Source organism: Erythrolamprus reginae, chromosome 3, assembly GCF_031021105.1.
Source record: "Erythrolamprus reginae isolate rEryReg1 chromosome 3, rEryReg1.hap1, whole genome shotgun sequence".
Classification (NCBI taxonomy): Eukaryota; Metazoa; Chordata; class Lepidosauria; order Squamata; family Dipsadidae; genus Erythrolamprus; species Erythrolamprus reginae.
In genome coordinates this window covers 203250143-203267885 of record NC_091952.1, presented here as the reverse complement: position 1 = coordinate 203267885, position 17743 = coordinate 203250143, and the positions used below count along the sequence as shown (strand labels likewise).

At 39.8% G+C, this 17743-nt stretch overlaps 1 protein-coding gene across 10 annotated transcripts in view; it reads left to right on the top strand.

The window, feature by feature from the left end:
• Nucleotides 1-17743, top strand: part of ZNF521 (zinc finger protein 521) — a 378383-nt gene that overhangs the window by 154784 nt on the left and 205856 nt on the right. For all 10 annotated transcript variants that reach the window (XM_070747664.1, XM_070747658.1, XM_070747654.1 and 7 more), the window contains one exon: nucleotides 8156-11505. In XM_070747664.1, the coding sequence (XP_070603765.1) occupies nucleotides 8596-11505 (2910 nt within the window). In that variant the 5' untranslated portion in view covers nucleotides 8156-8595. The remainder of the gene's footprint in view (nucleotides 1-8155; nucleotides 11506-17743) is intronic.

Below are 17743 nucleotides of genomic sequence, written 5' to 3'. Positions count from 1 at the left end.
ACCATGTTCATTTCCTACCCCACTGAGCCCTAAAACTTCCTCCTTAACCCATAATACCTATTGCACACTTACTGTTGTGCTCATAAGTTTACATACCCTGGCAGAATTTATGATTTTCTGGCCATGTTTCAGAAAATATGAAAGATAACATAAAAACCTTCCTTTCACTTATGATTAGTGTTTGGCTGAAGCCATTTGTTATCAATCAACTGTACTTGTTTACTTGTTTTCAACCGTAATGACAACAGAAACTACCCAAATGACACTGATCATAAGTTTACATACCTCAGTTCTTAATATGGTTTGTTGCCCCCTTTAACAAAAATAATAGCTGGAAAACCTTTGTGGGTTGTGTGGATGAGTTCTTTATCCTCTCAGCTGGTACAGCTGCCCCTTCTTCCTGGCAAAAAGCCTCCAGGTTCTATAAATTCTTGGGCTGTCTTGCATGAACTGCATGTTTGAGATCGCCCCAGAGTGGCTCAATGATGTTGAGGTCAGGAGACTGAGATGGTTCCTCAACTGGGGCAAATGACTTGACGGGCAGAATTGTCTGGAGCAGAAGCGGCTCTTCAATTTGGGAATACTCAGATTTCCGTGAGAGTGCATTCACTCTTTGGTTGCGCCCACCAGATGCGTGAGTCTGGAGTAACACTGCTCCAACAGCAACATCTGATGCATCCACTTCCACCACAAATGGACAGTGAGGGTCAGGATGTTTCAGGATACGCTCCTTCATAAAAGGCTGCTTGATGGCCTGGAATGCCTGCTGCTCAGGGGTGCCCCACTGGAATGGGACTTTTTTCTGCAGGAGCTGAGTGAGGAGTGCAGTCAATAATGGGAAGCCAGAAATAAAAGTCCATTAGTAATTGGCAAATCCGAGGACATCCTTCACTCCCCGGGGTGGTTGCCAACTATGCAAAGTCTTGACCATGCTTTGCTCCATCGCTATGCTCTCAGGGGAGATGCAATGTCCCAGGAAGTTGATGGTGGTCTCCAAAAACTGGCACTTTTCCAGCTTTGCATACAGATGGTGCTCCTGAAGCCATTGCAGGACCAAGCAGAGATGATGGAGATGATTCTCCTAGGAGGCTGAGTAGATAAAAATGTCATCCAAATAGACCACAACAACCTGGTCCAAGAGATCCCAGAAAATATCATTCATGAAGTGTTGGAAGATGGTGGGAGCAATGGTCAACTCAAATGGCATGACTGTGTACTCAATTTCCTTATGGTCTTGGTCTTGGCTTGGCTCTGGTCTCATGAGCTATACATCCTTTAGTCCCAAAATTTCATCTCGTTCCTGAGCCTACAATGTGGACCATACCTGCCAAGCAGGCCAGGTACTGGGCCCATCCAGTGTCTTTGCCTTCTGACCAGCCTCCTAGCTATCCAACTCCACTGCCAGTTTGGCAGGCTGTTGGCAGACCAAACCGGAACAGAACAGCTTGCTTTGTTTCATAGAGCTTTCCAGAGCTCACATTATGGAAGCAAAGCAGCTGCCATTTTGTGAGCATCCTCTTTGTATATGGGCACTCCAAAAATGATAACTGCTGCCAGTATTATTGCACATGACACAAGTGTTTCTATCATTCTGGATACATCCACAACAACAGGTCAAAGTTCCCGGGAAGGAAGGAAGTAGAGCAGGACTCATTGTTCCTGGGCCACGTTGCACCATCTTGGAAATGGCTGCTTTTTTCTGGGCATCTGCATTGCATTGTGGGTGCTCTGAAAATGGCAACTTCTTCTGGGATCATGTCATGCAGCTCAGGAATAGAGTGTACTAGTCTACTTTCCTAGCCCAAGCTCTAGAGACTTTCAAAATGTGAGGGGAAGGATGTGGGGCCAAGTCTGGAGGGAAGCAAATGCAAGGTCTGTGAGGACTTGGTGGGGCTGATGAGGGAGAGATAGGCAGAAGGTACTATTGCATCCCTACAATTGGTCATAAAGATGAACAACTGTGAGTACGTTGCAACAGCTGTAACTTTGAAAATGGAGCTTTTGCGGAGTCCATCATAACTTTGAGTGGTCACTAAGTGACTGGTTTTAAGTTCAGGACTATAATATAGTGGCACCTCTTCCTAAGAACACCTCTACTTAAGAACTTTTCTAGATAAGAACCGGTTGTTCAAGATTTTTTTGCCTCTTCTTAAGAACCATTTCTACCTAAGAACCCGAGCCCGGAAAAAATTCTCAGGAAATTTGAGAGTGGCACCAAGGCCCGGCCAGTTTCCTGCCATTCTCCCTTTAATCCCGGCCACCTCAGGCTTTTCTGGGCTGTCAGAGAAGTCTTTCGGTGGCTCTTAAGGAGGCTTTGGCAGTCAGCAATTTCCTTTCTCTGGGCGCTTGGAGAGGGAATAAACCTCTGCCAGCACCCAGAAGAAAAAAAATGCTCCCTTCACTCTGGGCAGCCCAGAGCAAATGAAGCATTTTCCTTTCTCTGGGCGCTTGGAGAGGGAATAAACCACTTCACTGTGATGATTCCCTCATGCTGCCTCCCATACACCTGGCGTGAGGTTGCCTCCTGGAGCATCTGAGTGCAGAAAGGCAAAAGGGGGCGCTTCACCCTGGCTGGATCAACTCAGCTTCAGCGAAACTGAGGAGTCACCACAGTGAAGGAAAGGTGCTGGCTTCAAAGGGAGCGAGCAAGAGGAGAGGGAAGCCCTTCAGCATGGGAAGGAAGAGGTAGCAGGTAGCAGCAGCAGCTGTCTTTCGGTCAAAGGAGCGGGAGGTTCCCACCTCTCTCTGGCGCAGGGTATGGGAGGCAGCCTCGTGCCGGGTATATGGGAGGCGCATGCTCCGCCTCGCCGCCTTAGAGTCCCTCTTTTTAAAAAAAAACCTTAAAGTTTTGGATTTTTAAAATTCTCCTCACCTCACGTTCTTTCTTTGGCAGTGGCTGTCTTCCTCCTCCTCCTCCTCCTCCCACCCAAATTCTGAGCTTTTATTTCTTTCCTAATGGTTTTGCATGCATTATTTGCTTTTGCATTGATTCCTATTGGAAAAGTTGCTTCTACTTACAAACTTTTCTACTTGTTGTCAGCCGTTCCGAGTCTCCGGAGAGGGGTGGCATACAAATCTAATAAATTAATTTAATCAATCAATCAATCAATCAATCAATCAATTAAATTAAGAATCTGGTCATGGAACGAATTAAGTTCTTATGTAGAGGTACCACTGTAGCTGTATTAGCTACTGCTTGAATCATTAAATAAGAATAAAATTGATAGGAATGTTTGATAATAGGTCAATTTGACCTATGATTCATATTATGCTACCCACTGTACTTAATCATGGAATATTGACGACTTCTGTAATGGTTTTGCAATATCAAATGTATAATATGAAATAGTGAGGGTATTTTAAATATAAGCTGATAGGGTATGGACTACAAATTCCAGAATTCCTAAATTGCACATATTATTTATGTATTTGTATACATATATCAATGATTCGCAAATCAGTTTGCGCTAAATAAACCCAACCCAAATAACTATAAATATCCAAGAAAGCAAAACATTTTAAAAGGGCATTGTTTATTCAGCATGTTAAATGAAAAGTGCCAGGCATCTAAAGGAATACAGTGTTCCCTCGATTTCCACGGGGGATGCGTGGAAATCGAAAGTCTGCGAAAGTCTGCCTGCGAAAGTCGAATTTCCGCGAAGTAGAGATTCGGAAGTAAATACACCATTTTTGGCTATGAACAATATCACAAGCCATCCCTTAACACTTTAAACCCCTAAATTACCATTTCCCATTCCCTTAACAACCATTTAATCACCATTATTACTGGTACTCACCATTGAATATGACACTTAGTGATCCTGATATTTATAAACATAATTATTTATTAACAATTATTTTTTTTGTTATTTATTTGCAAAAATTATTAGTTTGGCGATGACATACGACATCATCGGGTGGGAAATTTTTAATTAATATTTTTTGGAAAACCGTGGTATAGGCTATTCGCGAAGTTCGAACCCGCGAAAATCGAGGGAACACTGTACTGGATTAGCATTATATATACAAACCTTTCCCTGTATATGTACCTGAGAGAAGTAGATATATGTATTTTTCCATACCAACATTAACATGGTTATTTCTTTTTTTTCTTTTTAAATTGAGAGATAATGTACCCTCGTGTTATGAAAACTGGGCAACATACTTTATGAACTGTTTATGTTTGAAGTACCACCAAAGAAAATGTATCTGTTTTCTGTGGAATTCTGGTGCCCAAACCAGCTTGGACCATGGTGGTTCTTGTCCTAGCATTTGTAAAACCTTCAGCGTTCTCTGTGGATTTGTCCCTTTTTTTAAAATCTCAGGCTGTGTATCCTGAGGCATCTGTTCCATTATTGTTTATTTTTTTGACTCTACCGTCCTCTAAAAATTTCATATTCCCTCAAAATGTTTCTTTACTTTGCTTAGTACCTGTCCCTGATTTCCCTATCCTGTATTGCACCACTTACAAAAACACTTACACAAATGAAATAAACGTATTTTTCTCTGCCTCCTTTATATTCACGTGTATTGGATTTTAAATTGAATCTTCCTCCAGTTATTTGTTTTCTGTAGAGTTCCAGGCATTGTTTATGGAATAGTTTAGAGATTCTATCAGGGATCAGACATATGTTAAAGAAAGCCTTTTCCAAGTACTAAAGAAGAGGACAGAAACTGTTGAGAGCTTAACTTGAGTTAAAAGTATTGTTGCAGTGGGCAAAGATCCAGGAATGGAGTTGATTGTTTTCTCTGAGTTAGCTGTCTGCTGTCTGGCATTGATAATGAGATGGTGGTGTTGTCGGTTTTGAGATGCAGGAAAGGGACAAATCCTCATCTGTTTCCTGTGGATAAACAAAAGGTTCAGAATTGAGTAAAATGTTATTACTTTAAAGAAAGCAGTGCTGGAAGGATTCTGTAAGCTGAAATGGCAATTTGTATTAAGAGAATGTAGGTTTTTCCGGAAATTAGTATTGTTGTAGTACTTGTTTATGAATTGTTTCCTTGGGATTTAAACAGTTTTCGTCTTAGTTAGTGAACACCTTTAAGAAAACATTGATAATATTATCCATCGAATACAATGAAATATGTGATGTTATTTCAGCTATGAGATGGGTATTTTATTTCATGTAGAAACATTTTTACACCGCATATAATCAGGAGACTTGGTTGATTGATTGATGTGCCATAAAATCAATAGAGAAAACCTTATAACAAAGCAGAAAAGAGAAACAACTGGCTCAATAGACAAAATCCTACAAGAGCCTCAGCAGCCATCCTAATCCAACATGGGTGGTGGTGGGGAAGCATGTTCTTAATTACCTTTTGAATGAAGGTAGCATAGGAACCATATATATCACTGGGGAAATCTGTTCCAGAAGACAGGTGAAGTGACAGAAAAAGCCCACCTCCTGAGTCTCATGACATATAAGATAATGCACAAGCCAAAATGTACAGTATCTGAGAGCTTGCCTTTAAAAAAATGTAGTACTTTTGAAAAGGGGGGGGATTTAGCTGCAAATAGCTATAATTCATACTTTAAAACAGAATTCAATTTAATACTGTGCCATTCATTGTAAAAGCAATATCATTTAGACTTATATACCACCCCATAGTTCACTACAGTACTTTCAGGGCAGTTTACAATGTCAGCATATTGCTTCTAACAGTCTGGGTCCTCATTTTATTGATCTAGGAAAAATTGAAAGCTGACTCAACTTTGACCCCTTCAGGATCAAACTCCAGACTATGGGCAAGAGTTAGTCTGCCATACTGTATTCTAACCATGAGAGCTCATTTTAATGTAGCAAAATGAATCTTAAACTTTGAGATAGATTTGAATCAACAGTTGGGAATATTCTTACCTTTATTAAGAAACTGGCTACAAATCTCAGAAATTCTGCAGTTGGTGGGGGGTAAAATTCAACACTAGATTGCTTTTTCTTTTTTTTTGAAAATTTATATTAGTTCTCAAATATATTTTAAAACAGACAAATAAATAACAACAAAAGACAGACAAAGGGGGAAAAAAACAGAAACAACCCCCCCCCCCCCCCCAAAAAAAAATCTCACTAGATTTCTATCTGGTCATATCAATTGGAAAGGCCAATAACTATAGCATTTATTTTATAGATTAAGTCTGAATTCCATAAATTTCTTAATATAATGAATAGTTGAAGTTACTAACTGGTTTGTGCCCTAGCTTGTAGTTTATTTTTTACTTATAAATCTTTCAGCTTTTATCATAATAATTTATCATTTGTTCCTATTTCCAAAAGATTTTTCCCCCAAGTTGCTTTGTCTATGGTCATCTAAAAGTTCGGCTCTGTTTTATTAAGGAAGTCAAGCCAGTATAGTTTTTTGCAGAAAGGAAGAAATGGTGGGCAACCTCTTGAACTTTAACAGTACAAAATAGACGGAAGTACTATGCTTTTGTGCAGTTGGCTCTTTTCACTTAATCCAGAATGGTTCCATAAATCTAATACCTATCTATTATTAGATAGACATACATTCATTCTGTTGGTTCTTAGTAACTACCAAATTGTTTGAATACAAATAATGCAGCCTGCTTCATAAGTGCCTTTTAAGAAAGGTCTAAACAGCCTGGAATAGAAGCTCAAAGAAAGTAAAAATGTTATGTATGCATGAGAAGCAGAGAAAATTCACTGTTTTCTGTGTCTCTTGAAATCTTTCACAGTGCTTTATTTTATTAAAACATTATAGTCCAGATAGTTATCCTATTCCAGTCTAAGTTGGAATAGGGGAAAGAGTTGATGACCCAGTGCTTCCAGATGTTACTACTGATAATACCTGCTCATACCTGCTCATATATATGGATTTTATGGGAGTTCTAATTCAAAACATCTGCAGAGCACAAGACTACCTCTCTATATTGTAAACTACTAGGAGCTTAAGATAATTTCCCTCTTCTTCCTTCTTCCTTTCCTGTCAAACACAAGAAGCCAGGAACCAGGGTTAGGTCCAAAATGAGTACAAATTTTTGATGCAAATTGATCATACAAGCAGTGAATTTAATGTATGTTTGGTCCAGCCATCTGTATTGCTTTTGTGAACACCTAATTTAGAACATATATAGAACATATAATAATAGAGTTTGAAGGGTTAATGGCTTTTGCAGTACAGTACACCCAGGCTTTCAATCAGCCTGAGCTGCTGCTCTTAGTTTCCTTCTCAGCTGTTGCATTTGCTTTAGGGTTGACTTCTTTTTTTAAAAAAAGTGGAGGGATGGCTGTTATTTTTTTGCCTTGTTTTAGTGGCTCCTGGCACTGTCCTTTTGGGGTGTACTTCCCTCACTCTTTTTGAAAGCCTCTAGTAATGGAGCACCCACAACTTCTGAAGGCAAGCTATTCCATTGGTTGATTGATTTCACCCTTAGGAAATTTCTCCTCAGTCCTAAGTTGCTCATCTCTTTGGTTAGTTTCCATCCATTGTTTCTTGTGCCTTTTGGAGCTTTGGAAAATAGATCGATTCCCTCATTTTTGTAGGAGCCCCTCAAATTTCCTGACAGAACGATTAACAGTTGTAAATGCTCCAATGCTAGAAATTTTTAAGAAGAGATATTGGATATCATTTGCCTGAAGTGGTGTAGGGTTGGACTAGAAGATCTCTAAGGTCCTTTCCAACTCTGTTATTCTCTTATATTCTAAACAGTGGAACAGTGCTATTTTATTGTGAGTTGAACTAAGGAGAAATTTCCTAAATGCGAGAACAATCAAGTTGGCCCTGTCCACCCAGTCACATAACCCATTTCCACCAGAAAACACTGGTAGCCACAAAATCTGGGTAGGTTTTGCAAATCATTTTTCAGCATATAGAAAAAACATTTTAAATATTTTAAAATATGCATTTTAATAAAATCATGCATCTCAAATAACTAAATGATTTTAAAAAATCAAGAAGATAACTCTTTATAATTATTCCTAGCTTTATAATCTGATTTAAAATAGTAGTGCATAAGAGGCAAATGGATATGGGAGTGAAAAAGTAACCCATTCATGATATTTAGCATTACATCTTTATCAATAATCTTTATCAATAATCTCTGATTAAATGCACATGTACTAATGTTAAATGCCATGTGGACAAGAAGCCTTTAAACACTTGTTTCCCTTTCCTCTTCTCTTTCTTCCTTTTTCAGATGGAGTAGACCTTGAAGATGATCCTTCCTGCTCATGGCCAGCTTCTTCACCCTCTAGTAAAGATCAGACTTCCCCAAGCCATGGAGATGGTTGTGACTTCGGTGAAGAAGAAGGTGGCCCAGGATTGCCCTACCCATGCCAGTTTTGTGACAAGTCTTTTAGCCGCCTCAGCTATCTAAAGCACCACGAGCAAAGTCACAGCGACAAGCTCCCTTTCAAGTGCACCTATTGCAGCCGCCTCTTCAAACATAAGCGGAGCCGAGATCGCCATATTAAACTTCACACAGGGGATAAGAAGTACCACTGTAGCGAATGCGATGCAGCATTTTCAAGAAGTGATCACCTTAAAATTCATTTGAAGACTCATACCTCTAACAAGCCATACAAGTGTGCCATTTGCCGGCGTGGATTTCTCTCCTCTAGTTCCCTTCATGGACACATGCAAGTTCACGAGAGGAACAAAGATAGTGCTCAATCTGCCTCCCGGATGGAGGAATGGAAAATGAAGGACACTCAGAAATGCAGTCAATGTGAAGAAGGTTTCGATTTTCCAGAAGATCTTCAGAAACACATAGCAGAATGCCACCCAGAGTGTTCCCCAAATGAAGACCGAGCTGCTCTTCAGTGTGTTTACTGCCATGAACTCTTTGTAGAGGAAAGTTCACTAGTAAATCACATGGAGCAGGCTCATAATGGAATGGAAAAGAAACATATGTGCAGTATTTGCTCAGAGAACTTCCATACTGTTGAAGAGCTCTATAGCCACATGGATAGTCACCAGCAGCCAGAATCTTGCAACCATAGTAACAGCCCCTCTTTAGTGACAGTTGGCTACACCTCAGTCTCTAGCACCACCCCAGATTCAAATCTCTCAGTAGATAGTTCAACTATGGTGGAAGCAGTTCCCCCAATCACAAAAGGACGTGGAAGAAAACGGACAGCCCAGCAGGTGGCAGATATCACTGGGCCTTCAACTAAACAAGCCAAGGTTGCTTATAGCTGCATTTATTGCAACAAGCAGTTATTTTCGAGCCTTGCGGTATTGCAAATACATTTAAAAACTATGCATTTAGATAAACCTGAACAAGCCCATATTTGTCAGTATTGCCTAGAAGTATTACCTTCACTTTACAACTTAAATGAGCATCTGAAACAGATCCACGAGGCACCAGATCCTGCACTGATCGTTTCTACCATGCCTGCTATGATCTACCAGTGTAACTTCTGCTCAGAAGTTTTCAATGACCTCAACTCCCTTCAGGAACATATCCGATGTACTCATGGGTTTGGAAATCCAGTTGCTAAAGACAGTAATGCGTTCTTTTGTCCTCATTGTTATATGGGGTTTCTTACTGATTCTTCTTTGGAAGAGCATATTAGACAAGTCCATTGTGACCTTAGCAGTTCCCGTTTTGGTTCCCCTGTATTAGGTACCCCTAAAGACCCAGTCGTTGAAGTATATTCTTGCTCTTACTGCACAAATTCTCCAATATTTAATAGTGTTCTTAAACTGAATAAGCATATAAAGGAAAACCATAAGAACATTCCATTAGCATTAAATTACATCCATAATGGGAAGAAATCCAGAGCCATGAGCCCTTTGTCTCCAGTTACTATAGAACAGGCGTCGTTAAAGATGATGCAGGCTGTTGGTGGTGCTCCTCCACGTTCTGGTGAGTACATCTGCAATCAGTGCGGTGCTAAATACACCTCCCTGGATGGTTTTCAGACTCACTTAAAAACACATCTTGACACTGTCCTGCCCAAATTGACCTGCCCTCAGTGCAATAAGGAGTTTCCAAACCAGGAGTCCCTGTTGAAGCACGTGACCATCCATTTCATGATAACCTCCACATACTACATCTGCGAAAGCTGTGATAAACAGTTTACTTCGGTGGATGATTTGCAGAAGCACTTGCTCGACATGCACACCTTTGTGTTTTTCCGTTGTACATTGTGTCAAGAGGTCTTCGATTCAAAAGTTTCCATCCAGCTTCATCTGGCCGTGAAGCACAGCAATGAGAAGAAGGTGTACAGGTGTACATCTTGCAACTGGGATTTTCGCAATGAGACGGACTTGCAGCTCCACGTGAAGCACAATCATTTGGAGAATCAAGGCAAAGTACACAAGTGTATTTTTTGTGGGGAGTCTTTTGGTACGGAAGTGGAACTCCAGTGCCACATCACAACACACAGCAAAAAATACAACTGCAAGTTCTGCAGCAAAGCATTTCATGCTATCATCTTGCTGGAAAAACACTTGAGGGAGAAGCATTGCGTTTTTGAAACAAAAACTCCCAATTGTGGAACCAATGGAGCATCTGAACCAGTTCAGAAGGAAGAGGTAGAGCTACAGACATTGCTGACCAACAACCAGGAATCCCACAACAGCCACGATGGAAGTGAAGAAGACATTGATACATCCGAGCCTATGTATGGATGTGACATTTGTGGAGCAGCTTACACAATGGAGACTCTCTTGCAAAACCACCAACTTCGGGATCACAATATACGACCTGGAGAAAGTGCCATCATAAAGAAAAAGGCAGAGCTGATCAAAGGGAACTACAAGTGTAATGTGTGCTCACGAACATTTTTCTCTGAAAATGGGCTCCGTGAACATATGCAGACACATTTGGGTCCAGTGAAACACTACATGTGCCCAATCTGTGGCGAGAGATTCCCATCGCTTCTGACTCTCACTGAACACAAAGTCACACACAGCAAGAGCCTTGATACAGGAAACTGCAGGATTTGCAAAATGCCCCTCCAGAGTGAGGAAGAATTCTTGGATCATTGTCAAATGCATCCTGACTTGCGAAACTCCTTAACAGGATTCCGATGTGTGGTTTGCATGCAGACGGTGACTTCCACTTTGGAACTGAAGATCCATGGGACGTTCCACATGCAGAAGACAAGCACCAGCGCTGCCGTGCAGACTCCGGTGCGAATACAACATCTTCAGAAATGGTACAAATGTGCTTCTTGTCTGAAAGAATTTCGCTCAAAACAGGACTTGGTCAAACTTGACATTAATGGCTTACCCTATGGGCTGTGTGCCATTTGTGTTAATCTCAGCAAAAGTAGTAGCCCAGGTATGAACATACCTTCAAGCAGCAGTAGGCAAGGCATGGGCCAGAATGAGAACCTGAGTTCCGTCGAGAACAAAAGCAAGGGAGGACTGAAGACTCGCTGTTCAAGCTGCAATGTAAAATTTGAATCAGAAAGTGAACTTCAGAACCACATCCAGTCAGTCCATAGAGAACTCATCCCAGACAGCAATAGCACACATTTGAAAACACCACAAGTATCACCAATGCCCAGAATCAGTCCATCACAATCTGAAGAGGTAATTCTCTCCCTCCCCCTCTCTCCCTCTTCCCCCTACCCTTTTATAAAAATATATATGACTACCTTTTTTTTCTTCCTTCTTCCTTTTGTGTAGTGTGTGTGTGTGCGCGTTTGTGCTAGTTATTTGCCAAGTTATACTTAGCCCGAATAGGTATTGTATCTTCCCTAGCTATTAGCTAGCTAGCAATTACTTGCTTTTTGATAAGTCTTGTGTTTTGGCTTGAATGGCACAGAGTAGGACTAATTCCAGTCTCCCTAGGATATTGTCTTCTTTATCACTGAAGAGAATAATCTTTGTGCCAGCACAACTGAGAGCTGGAATCTTAACTGAGGTTCATTTTGAGTTGGAATCCCTAGCTCTGAGTTATGCTTACGGCACAGAGTGTTAATGACATAAAAGTAAACTATACTAAGCCAAAGCATTGGCATGCAGAGCACTGTTTTTTGAAAATATTTGTGAGCAACAGAGCAGGAGGGCTATTTTTGTAAATTATGTTGTTGACATTAATTTTTCCCTGTCTTGCTCTGCTTTGATTAAAAAGAAATGCCACAGTGCAACACCTACTTTTGCTAAAGGGTAAATTAGTCTTTTTATTGTAACTCAGTCTGGTGTGTGTGTGTGTGTGTGTTTGTGTATATGTTTGTGTGGGTGCATTTGCAGTGTAGTGGTAGGATTTGACAGAATATTACACTAAGCATCGGATGATTAACATTTCTTGCAGAATAATCTGTAACAATTTTTTTTACAAATCTGAGGATCCCATGGGGTAGTAATAAGATCACACACTTATTCCAGATTAATTAATTTGCAATAAATGCAGTGGCCTTTTTCTATTATCATAATCACTAACACAAATTAGAATTGCCAAAGGGGCATTCCCAAGCATACTTAAATGTACATTATTTAGCCTTTAACTTGCTTTAACTTTCCTTTTGTTTACAAGGGGCAGGAAACATATGGCCTGTGGACTATACCCAGTCATTTTGAGTCTTGCTCCATGAATCGCCTCCCCCTCCCACTTCTACCCATGCATACCTATCCAGCTGAGAGCCTTAAAGATGGTAACTGTAGGGGAAAATAAGAGGCAGTCACAGGCAGGAAAAACACCGTGATAGACATTGCATTGTCTAAATTTGGCTTATGTGTTGCTTTATTTTTCAACTCTTCTAAAGCATTTAGAACAGGAGCTTACTTAGAACAATCTATTTTTAATTATACCAATTTCTTTAACTTGCCAATAAGAATTTAAATGCTGTGCTAAGGTATACAAACACTATGGAATACTGAGGAAATTTTACCATGTCTGTGCTTGGTTACAAACAAGGAATTTAACCATAGACAATGCTTGATGAAAAGAAAGAGTGCAGAATTTCCAGCTCTTTAGAATATAGTGACACAGTCCAAAGTAGAATATAGTTTCAAGCAGGACACACATTAATTGATTACATACAAATGTGTAGGTGCCAGAAGGATGCTTCAACAATTAAAATTGAATTGTTTCTGGATTTGTATTTATTTACAAATATCTACAGATTTACGCTACCCTTATTCTATTAAACCCACTGAATTCTTGAGAGAAATGGCAAGATTTTGGCTTACTGACTTGAAATCATCCAAATTTTATACAAATTTTATACAACAATGCTACAATCTAATGAAGTACAGCAATATTGTGATATTTGGATATTTGAAATTAAAGATTTGAGGCCCTGAAGACGATTTTGGTGCTGCAGTGAAGTTGACCTCTTGACCTACACACTTGTGCATTTAGCAGCTAGTTTACCTGCAGGACAGTAGATGAAGTTTTTTATTGGGAATAAATCCTATCACTTGCTATAGTCTATAGGTTGTTGTTTTAAAACACCACCGCATGAGGCTGTAAAATTTGACATTCTGTTTGAGTGGAGGAAATATTGTGTTTTACATCACAACTTAACATAATAAAGTCTTACCTAATAACTTCAAAAATTATATGAAAGAAAAAAAGGTCCTGTATTGGGATAATCTTTAAAAAATATAGCTTTCCTTGTATAGGGGAAGAGCCTTCTCTGTGGCGGCCCCGACTCTCTGGAACCAGCTCCCCCCCAGAGATTAGAACTGCCCCCACCCTCCTTGCCTTCCGTAAACTCCTTAAAACCCACCTTTGCCGCCAGGCATGGGGGAATTGAGATATCTCCCCCGGGCCTATACAGTTTAAGTATGTTATGTTTGTATGTATGTTTGATTAATGATGGGGTTTTTAAAATGTTTTTTAAATTATTAGATTTGTTATGAATTGTTCTATTGCTGTTGTGAGCCACCCTGAGTCTACGGAGAGGGGCGGCATACAAATGTAATAAATGAATGAATGAATGAATGAATGAATGAATAGTAATAAACTGGGCAAAATGAACATGCATTTCCTTTAATAAAGGATATCTTTATTATAATGTGTATTAACAGTTGCTATGTGTATCCCCAGTGTATCTATCCAGGGATGAAATGCTCCCGTTCATGCCTATCGGTTCTGGGAGAGCCAGTTGTGAAGGGAGTGCAAGGCTCCGCCCAGTGAAGGGCTACCAAAATTTTTACTACCACACTGTGTGCTGGCTTATGCAGGACGCCCTGCATTTTTAAAAACATCTTTCAGTGCAAATTGGGTGCTCTAGGGTGGAGCTCCATTTTTGCTACCCCACTACGTTCCCCCCTGTCCGGGCAGTAGCCCATCCCTGGCTCCGCCCACCCACCCAGATACTGCCATTTGGCTTCTTTTGCCCTCTGCACATGCACACAATGCTTTTACACATGCACAGATGGTAAAATAACCCAAATAGTGGTATCCAGGTGGGTGGGCAGAGCTTCACATTCCCTTCGCAACTGGCTCTCCGACGACTGACAGGCATGAACAAACCAGTAGCATTTCATCCCTGTACCTATCCCATAATAAATTACATTGGATATAGTGAACTTTTTTTTACAGTAGAAAAGGAGTGGCTCCTTTGGTTTCATCTCAACAATTGATAACCATAGAAGCAATAAAGTATGATATGCTGATTTACACTTTATTAACTTTATGTGTATTTCTTCAGTAGCTCTCCCATAGAGAATATATTGTAAGATTTCATGTTTTGTCTTTAGGCACAGAGGATGCCCCAAAGTAATGCATTTTGGGACATTAGCTTTTTGGATTTGCTGGAACCTAACCTAGAAATGACAGTTGATATTTTAAAAGTCCAAGGAAAAAAGTGTTAAGACAGGAAATCAGTGATAGTAATACCATAATTTGTCCTGAGGAAAAAAATGCTTTTGTTTAATGTTCTGTTGGGCTCTCTGGAAGACTCCTCCCAAAAATTCACAGGTACAAATTTCAGACATACACACGTTTGAAAATTCAAAACAATGTTCTTTATACCGAAAATCCAAATAAACTAAGCACTCTTTTGGTATAGCAAAAAGCACTGGTCTCCAAACAAACTGGTAACTTGTCCAAGTCCCTTATCAGTTCTGTGATACTTAGCTTGCAGCTGTGAGGCAATTCACAGTCCTTCTTCTTTCACAAAGTGAAACACACTTTGCTCTGGTTTAGTTTCAAAGCGTGGAAAAATCAGCACACAAAAGGTCAAAGTCAGTAAAGCAGTCACGAAACACAACGATCAGATAATCCTCCACAATGGTCAAACCCACAGGCTGCTATTTATAGCAACCTCACTAATTACCACAGCCCCCCCCCAACCACAGGTGGCCTCATTTTCTTTGATAATAATCTCTCAGTTGTTGTTGCCTATGTATCCCTCTCCTGTATCATTAACTCTTGTTCTGAATCCAAGGAGGTGCTAGATAATTGATCTCCTTCTGAGCTGTCTGCCACATTCTCCTCCTCCCTGTCACTCATGTCTTCTTGGTCAGAGGAGCCTTCATCAGCAGATTCCACCAAGGGGGGGGGGAATAGACCTGCGGCATGTGGATGTCTCCCCCACATCCACAGTCCTTGGGGCAGGAGCTGGGCCAGAGCTAACCACAACATTTAGTATAGCTTCCCTATAATTAATCTGAGAATCCAGATCTATTGCATATTTAAAATAGGAGACAAACAGCATAGTAAGGGTCAGCTAACATTTAATTCCCACCTTTGGTTATCATGCTTTAAACAGGACTTTAAAAATCTTCTATAAATTTAAAATATCACAGAAGATCTGGGGCACTGGGTGAATGATATGTGGGAAATCCTGATTAAAATTAACATGCATATATGGCTTACATTGGCATAAAGTTGATAAGGATTTTAAAGGAGTTTTAGCCTAAGGATAATTTTTAAAATGAACAATCAAAAGATATACTTTTGGGGAGAGTGTGTTCTATAACCCAGGCTTGTTTAACATTTGAAAGGAGAAATCTAAGTCTAACTTCCCAGACCTGTTTAAGTAAAAAAAAAAACATGTTGGGACTACAGCTCCCACAATTCCCAGCTGAATAGATTTTTAGAGTTGCAGCCTTGACACATCTAGTGGGGACTGAGATGAAAAGAACCAAAGGAAACAAGTAGAATAGATGAAGTTTTAGATTTAGTATGGCTTCAGTTGAGGAAACTCAACTACTGTAGTTGTTAATGCAGATATGTTTTTCTTTGAAACTGCAAATATAGTGAATAAATAACAATAGTGCATCAATTTTCTTCATTCCAATTTGGGTAAGAAGGAATAAGAAGTTTGATTGATTGACATCTGGAAAAAACATCAGAAGCAATATAGTTATAAAAGAGATCATATGGGACTCTAATTTTTTACATATTTTAAAGGACATTCAGATTCTGATTTGCCTTAAATTTTTTAGCAATTCTGCTTAAATAAATGGTATTATGCCTATTTTAAAAACCACAATTTAATTTCTTAAGTTATTTAAGAATGTTCCTGCAATATTTCTTCTTGTCTGCATAGTTTGGATCTTCTGTGCAATTAACACTGAGACTGAAAAACATGGAGATCCTGGAAAAATCATTAAAAAAAAGTTATTATTTTCGAAAGTGGATTGTAGAAATGCACTGGTAGGGCTTTTTTAAGGTGATACAGATTTATAAAATGTTAAAGAGCTGTATATGCTGCCTCAAAATCCTAAGAGCTTTTGCAAAATTTGCAATAGGCGTAAGTGTTGAAGGAGTATTCTCTAGTGACCACTTGCAAACTGTTACTTTTATTGAGCACAGCTGTTGCTGATTGTGGGTGGAAAGTGGTTGGTTTCTTGAATGCAATCTCATTGTTACAGTATTGTGTGTTGTCTGTTAACATAACAGCTGGGTAAAAACAGCAAATGAATATTACAGGGACAAAATATCAAATCAGCATAATAGTGTGGTTGTGTTTGTTATAGTCAAGAGTGTATAAAAAAGATTTACCAGAGTCATAAGTCACCCCATAATTGTTTAAGGCAGTGTTTTTCAACCAGTGTGCCGCGGCACACTAGTGTGCCGCGAGACATGGTCAGGTGTGCCACGAAGCTCAGAGAGAGAGAAAGAAAACAAGAGAGAGAGAAAGAAAGAAAAAGAGAGAGAGAAAACAAGAGAGAGAGAAAGAAAGAAAAAGAGAGAGAGAAAGAGAGAGAAAGAAAGAAAGAGAGAGAGAAAGAAAGAAAGAGAGAGAGAAAGAAAGAGAGAAAGAAAGAAAGAGAAAAAGAAAACAAGAGAGAGAGAAAGAGAGAGAAATAAAGCAAGAGAGAGAGAGAAAGCAAGAGAGAGAGAGAAAGCAAGAGAGAGAGAGAAAGAAAGCAAGCAAGAGAGAAAGAGAACAAGAGAGAGAAAGAACAAGAGAGAGAGAGAGAAAGAAAGAGAGAGAAGGAAAGAAAGAAAGAGAGAAAGAGAGGGAGGGAAGGTGGGAGAGAGAAAGACATAGAGGGAGGTAGGGAGAAAGAGCAAAAAAGAGAGGAAGGAAGGGAGAGAAAGAAAGGATGGAGAGAAAAAAAAGAAGGGAGAGAAAGAGGGAGGGAGAGAGAAATAAAGCGAAAGGGAGGAAGAGAGAGAAAAAAAAATTTGTCCAAACTTTTTTTAGCCAACACCTGCCCCCCCCCCCCCACTCAATGTGCCCCAGGGTTTTGTAAATGTAAAAAATGTGCCGTGGCTCAAAAAAGGTTGAAAATCACTGGTTTAAGGAACATTTTGCACGAGGAACTAGGGAAGACATGAATGCATCAATAAGAGATGGCTGATTCTTAGGAAAAGAGTCAGTAGATGCCAAGATTCCGGGCAATTTAAGACTTACATCCTCCT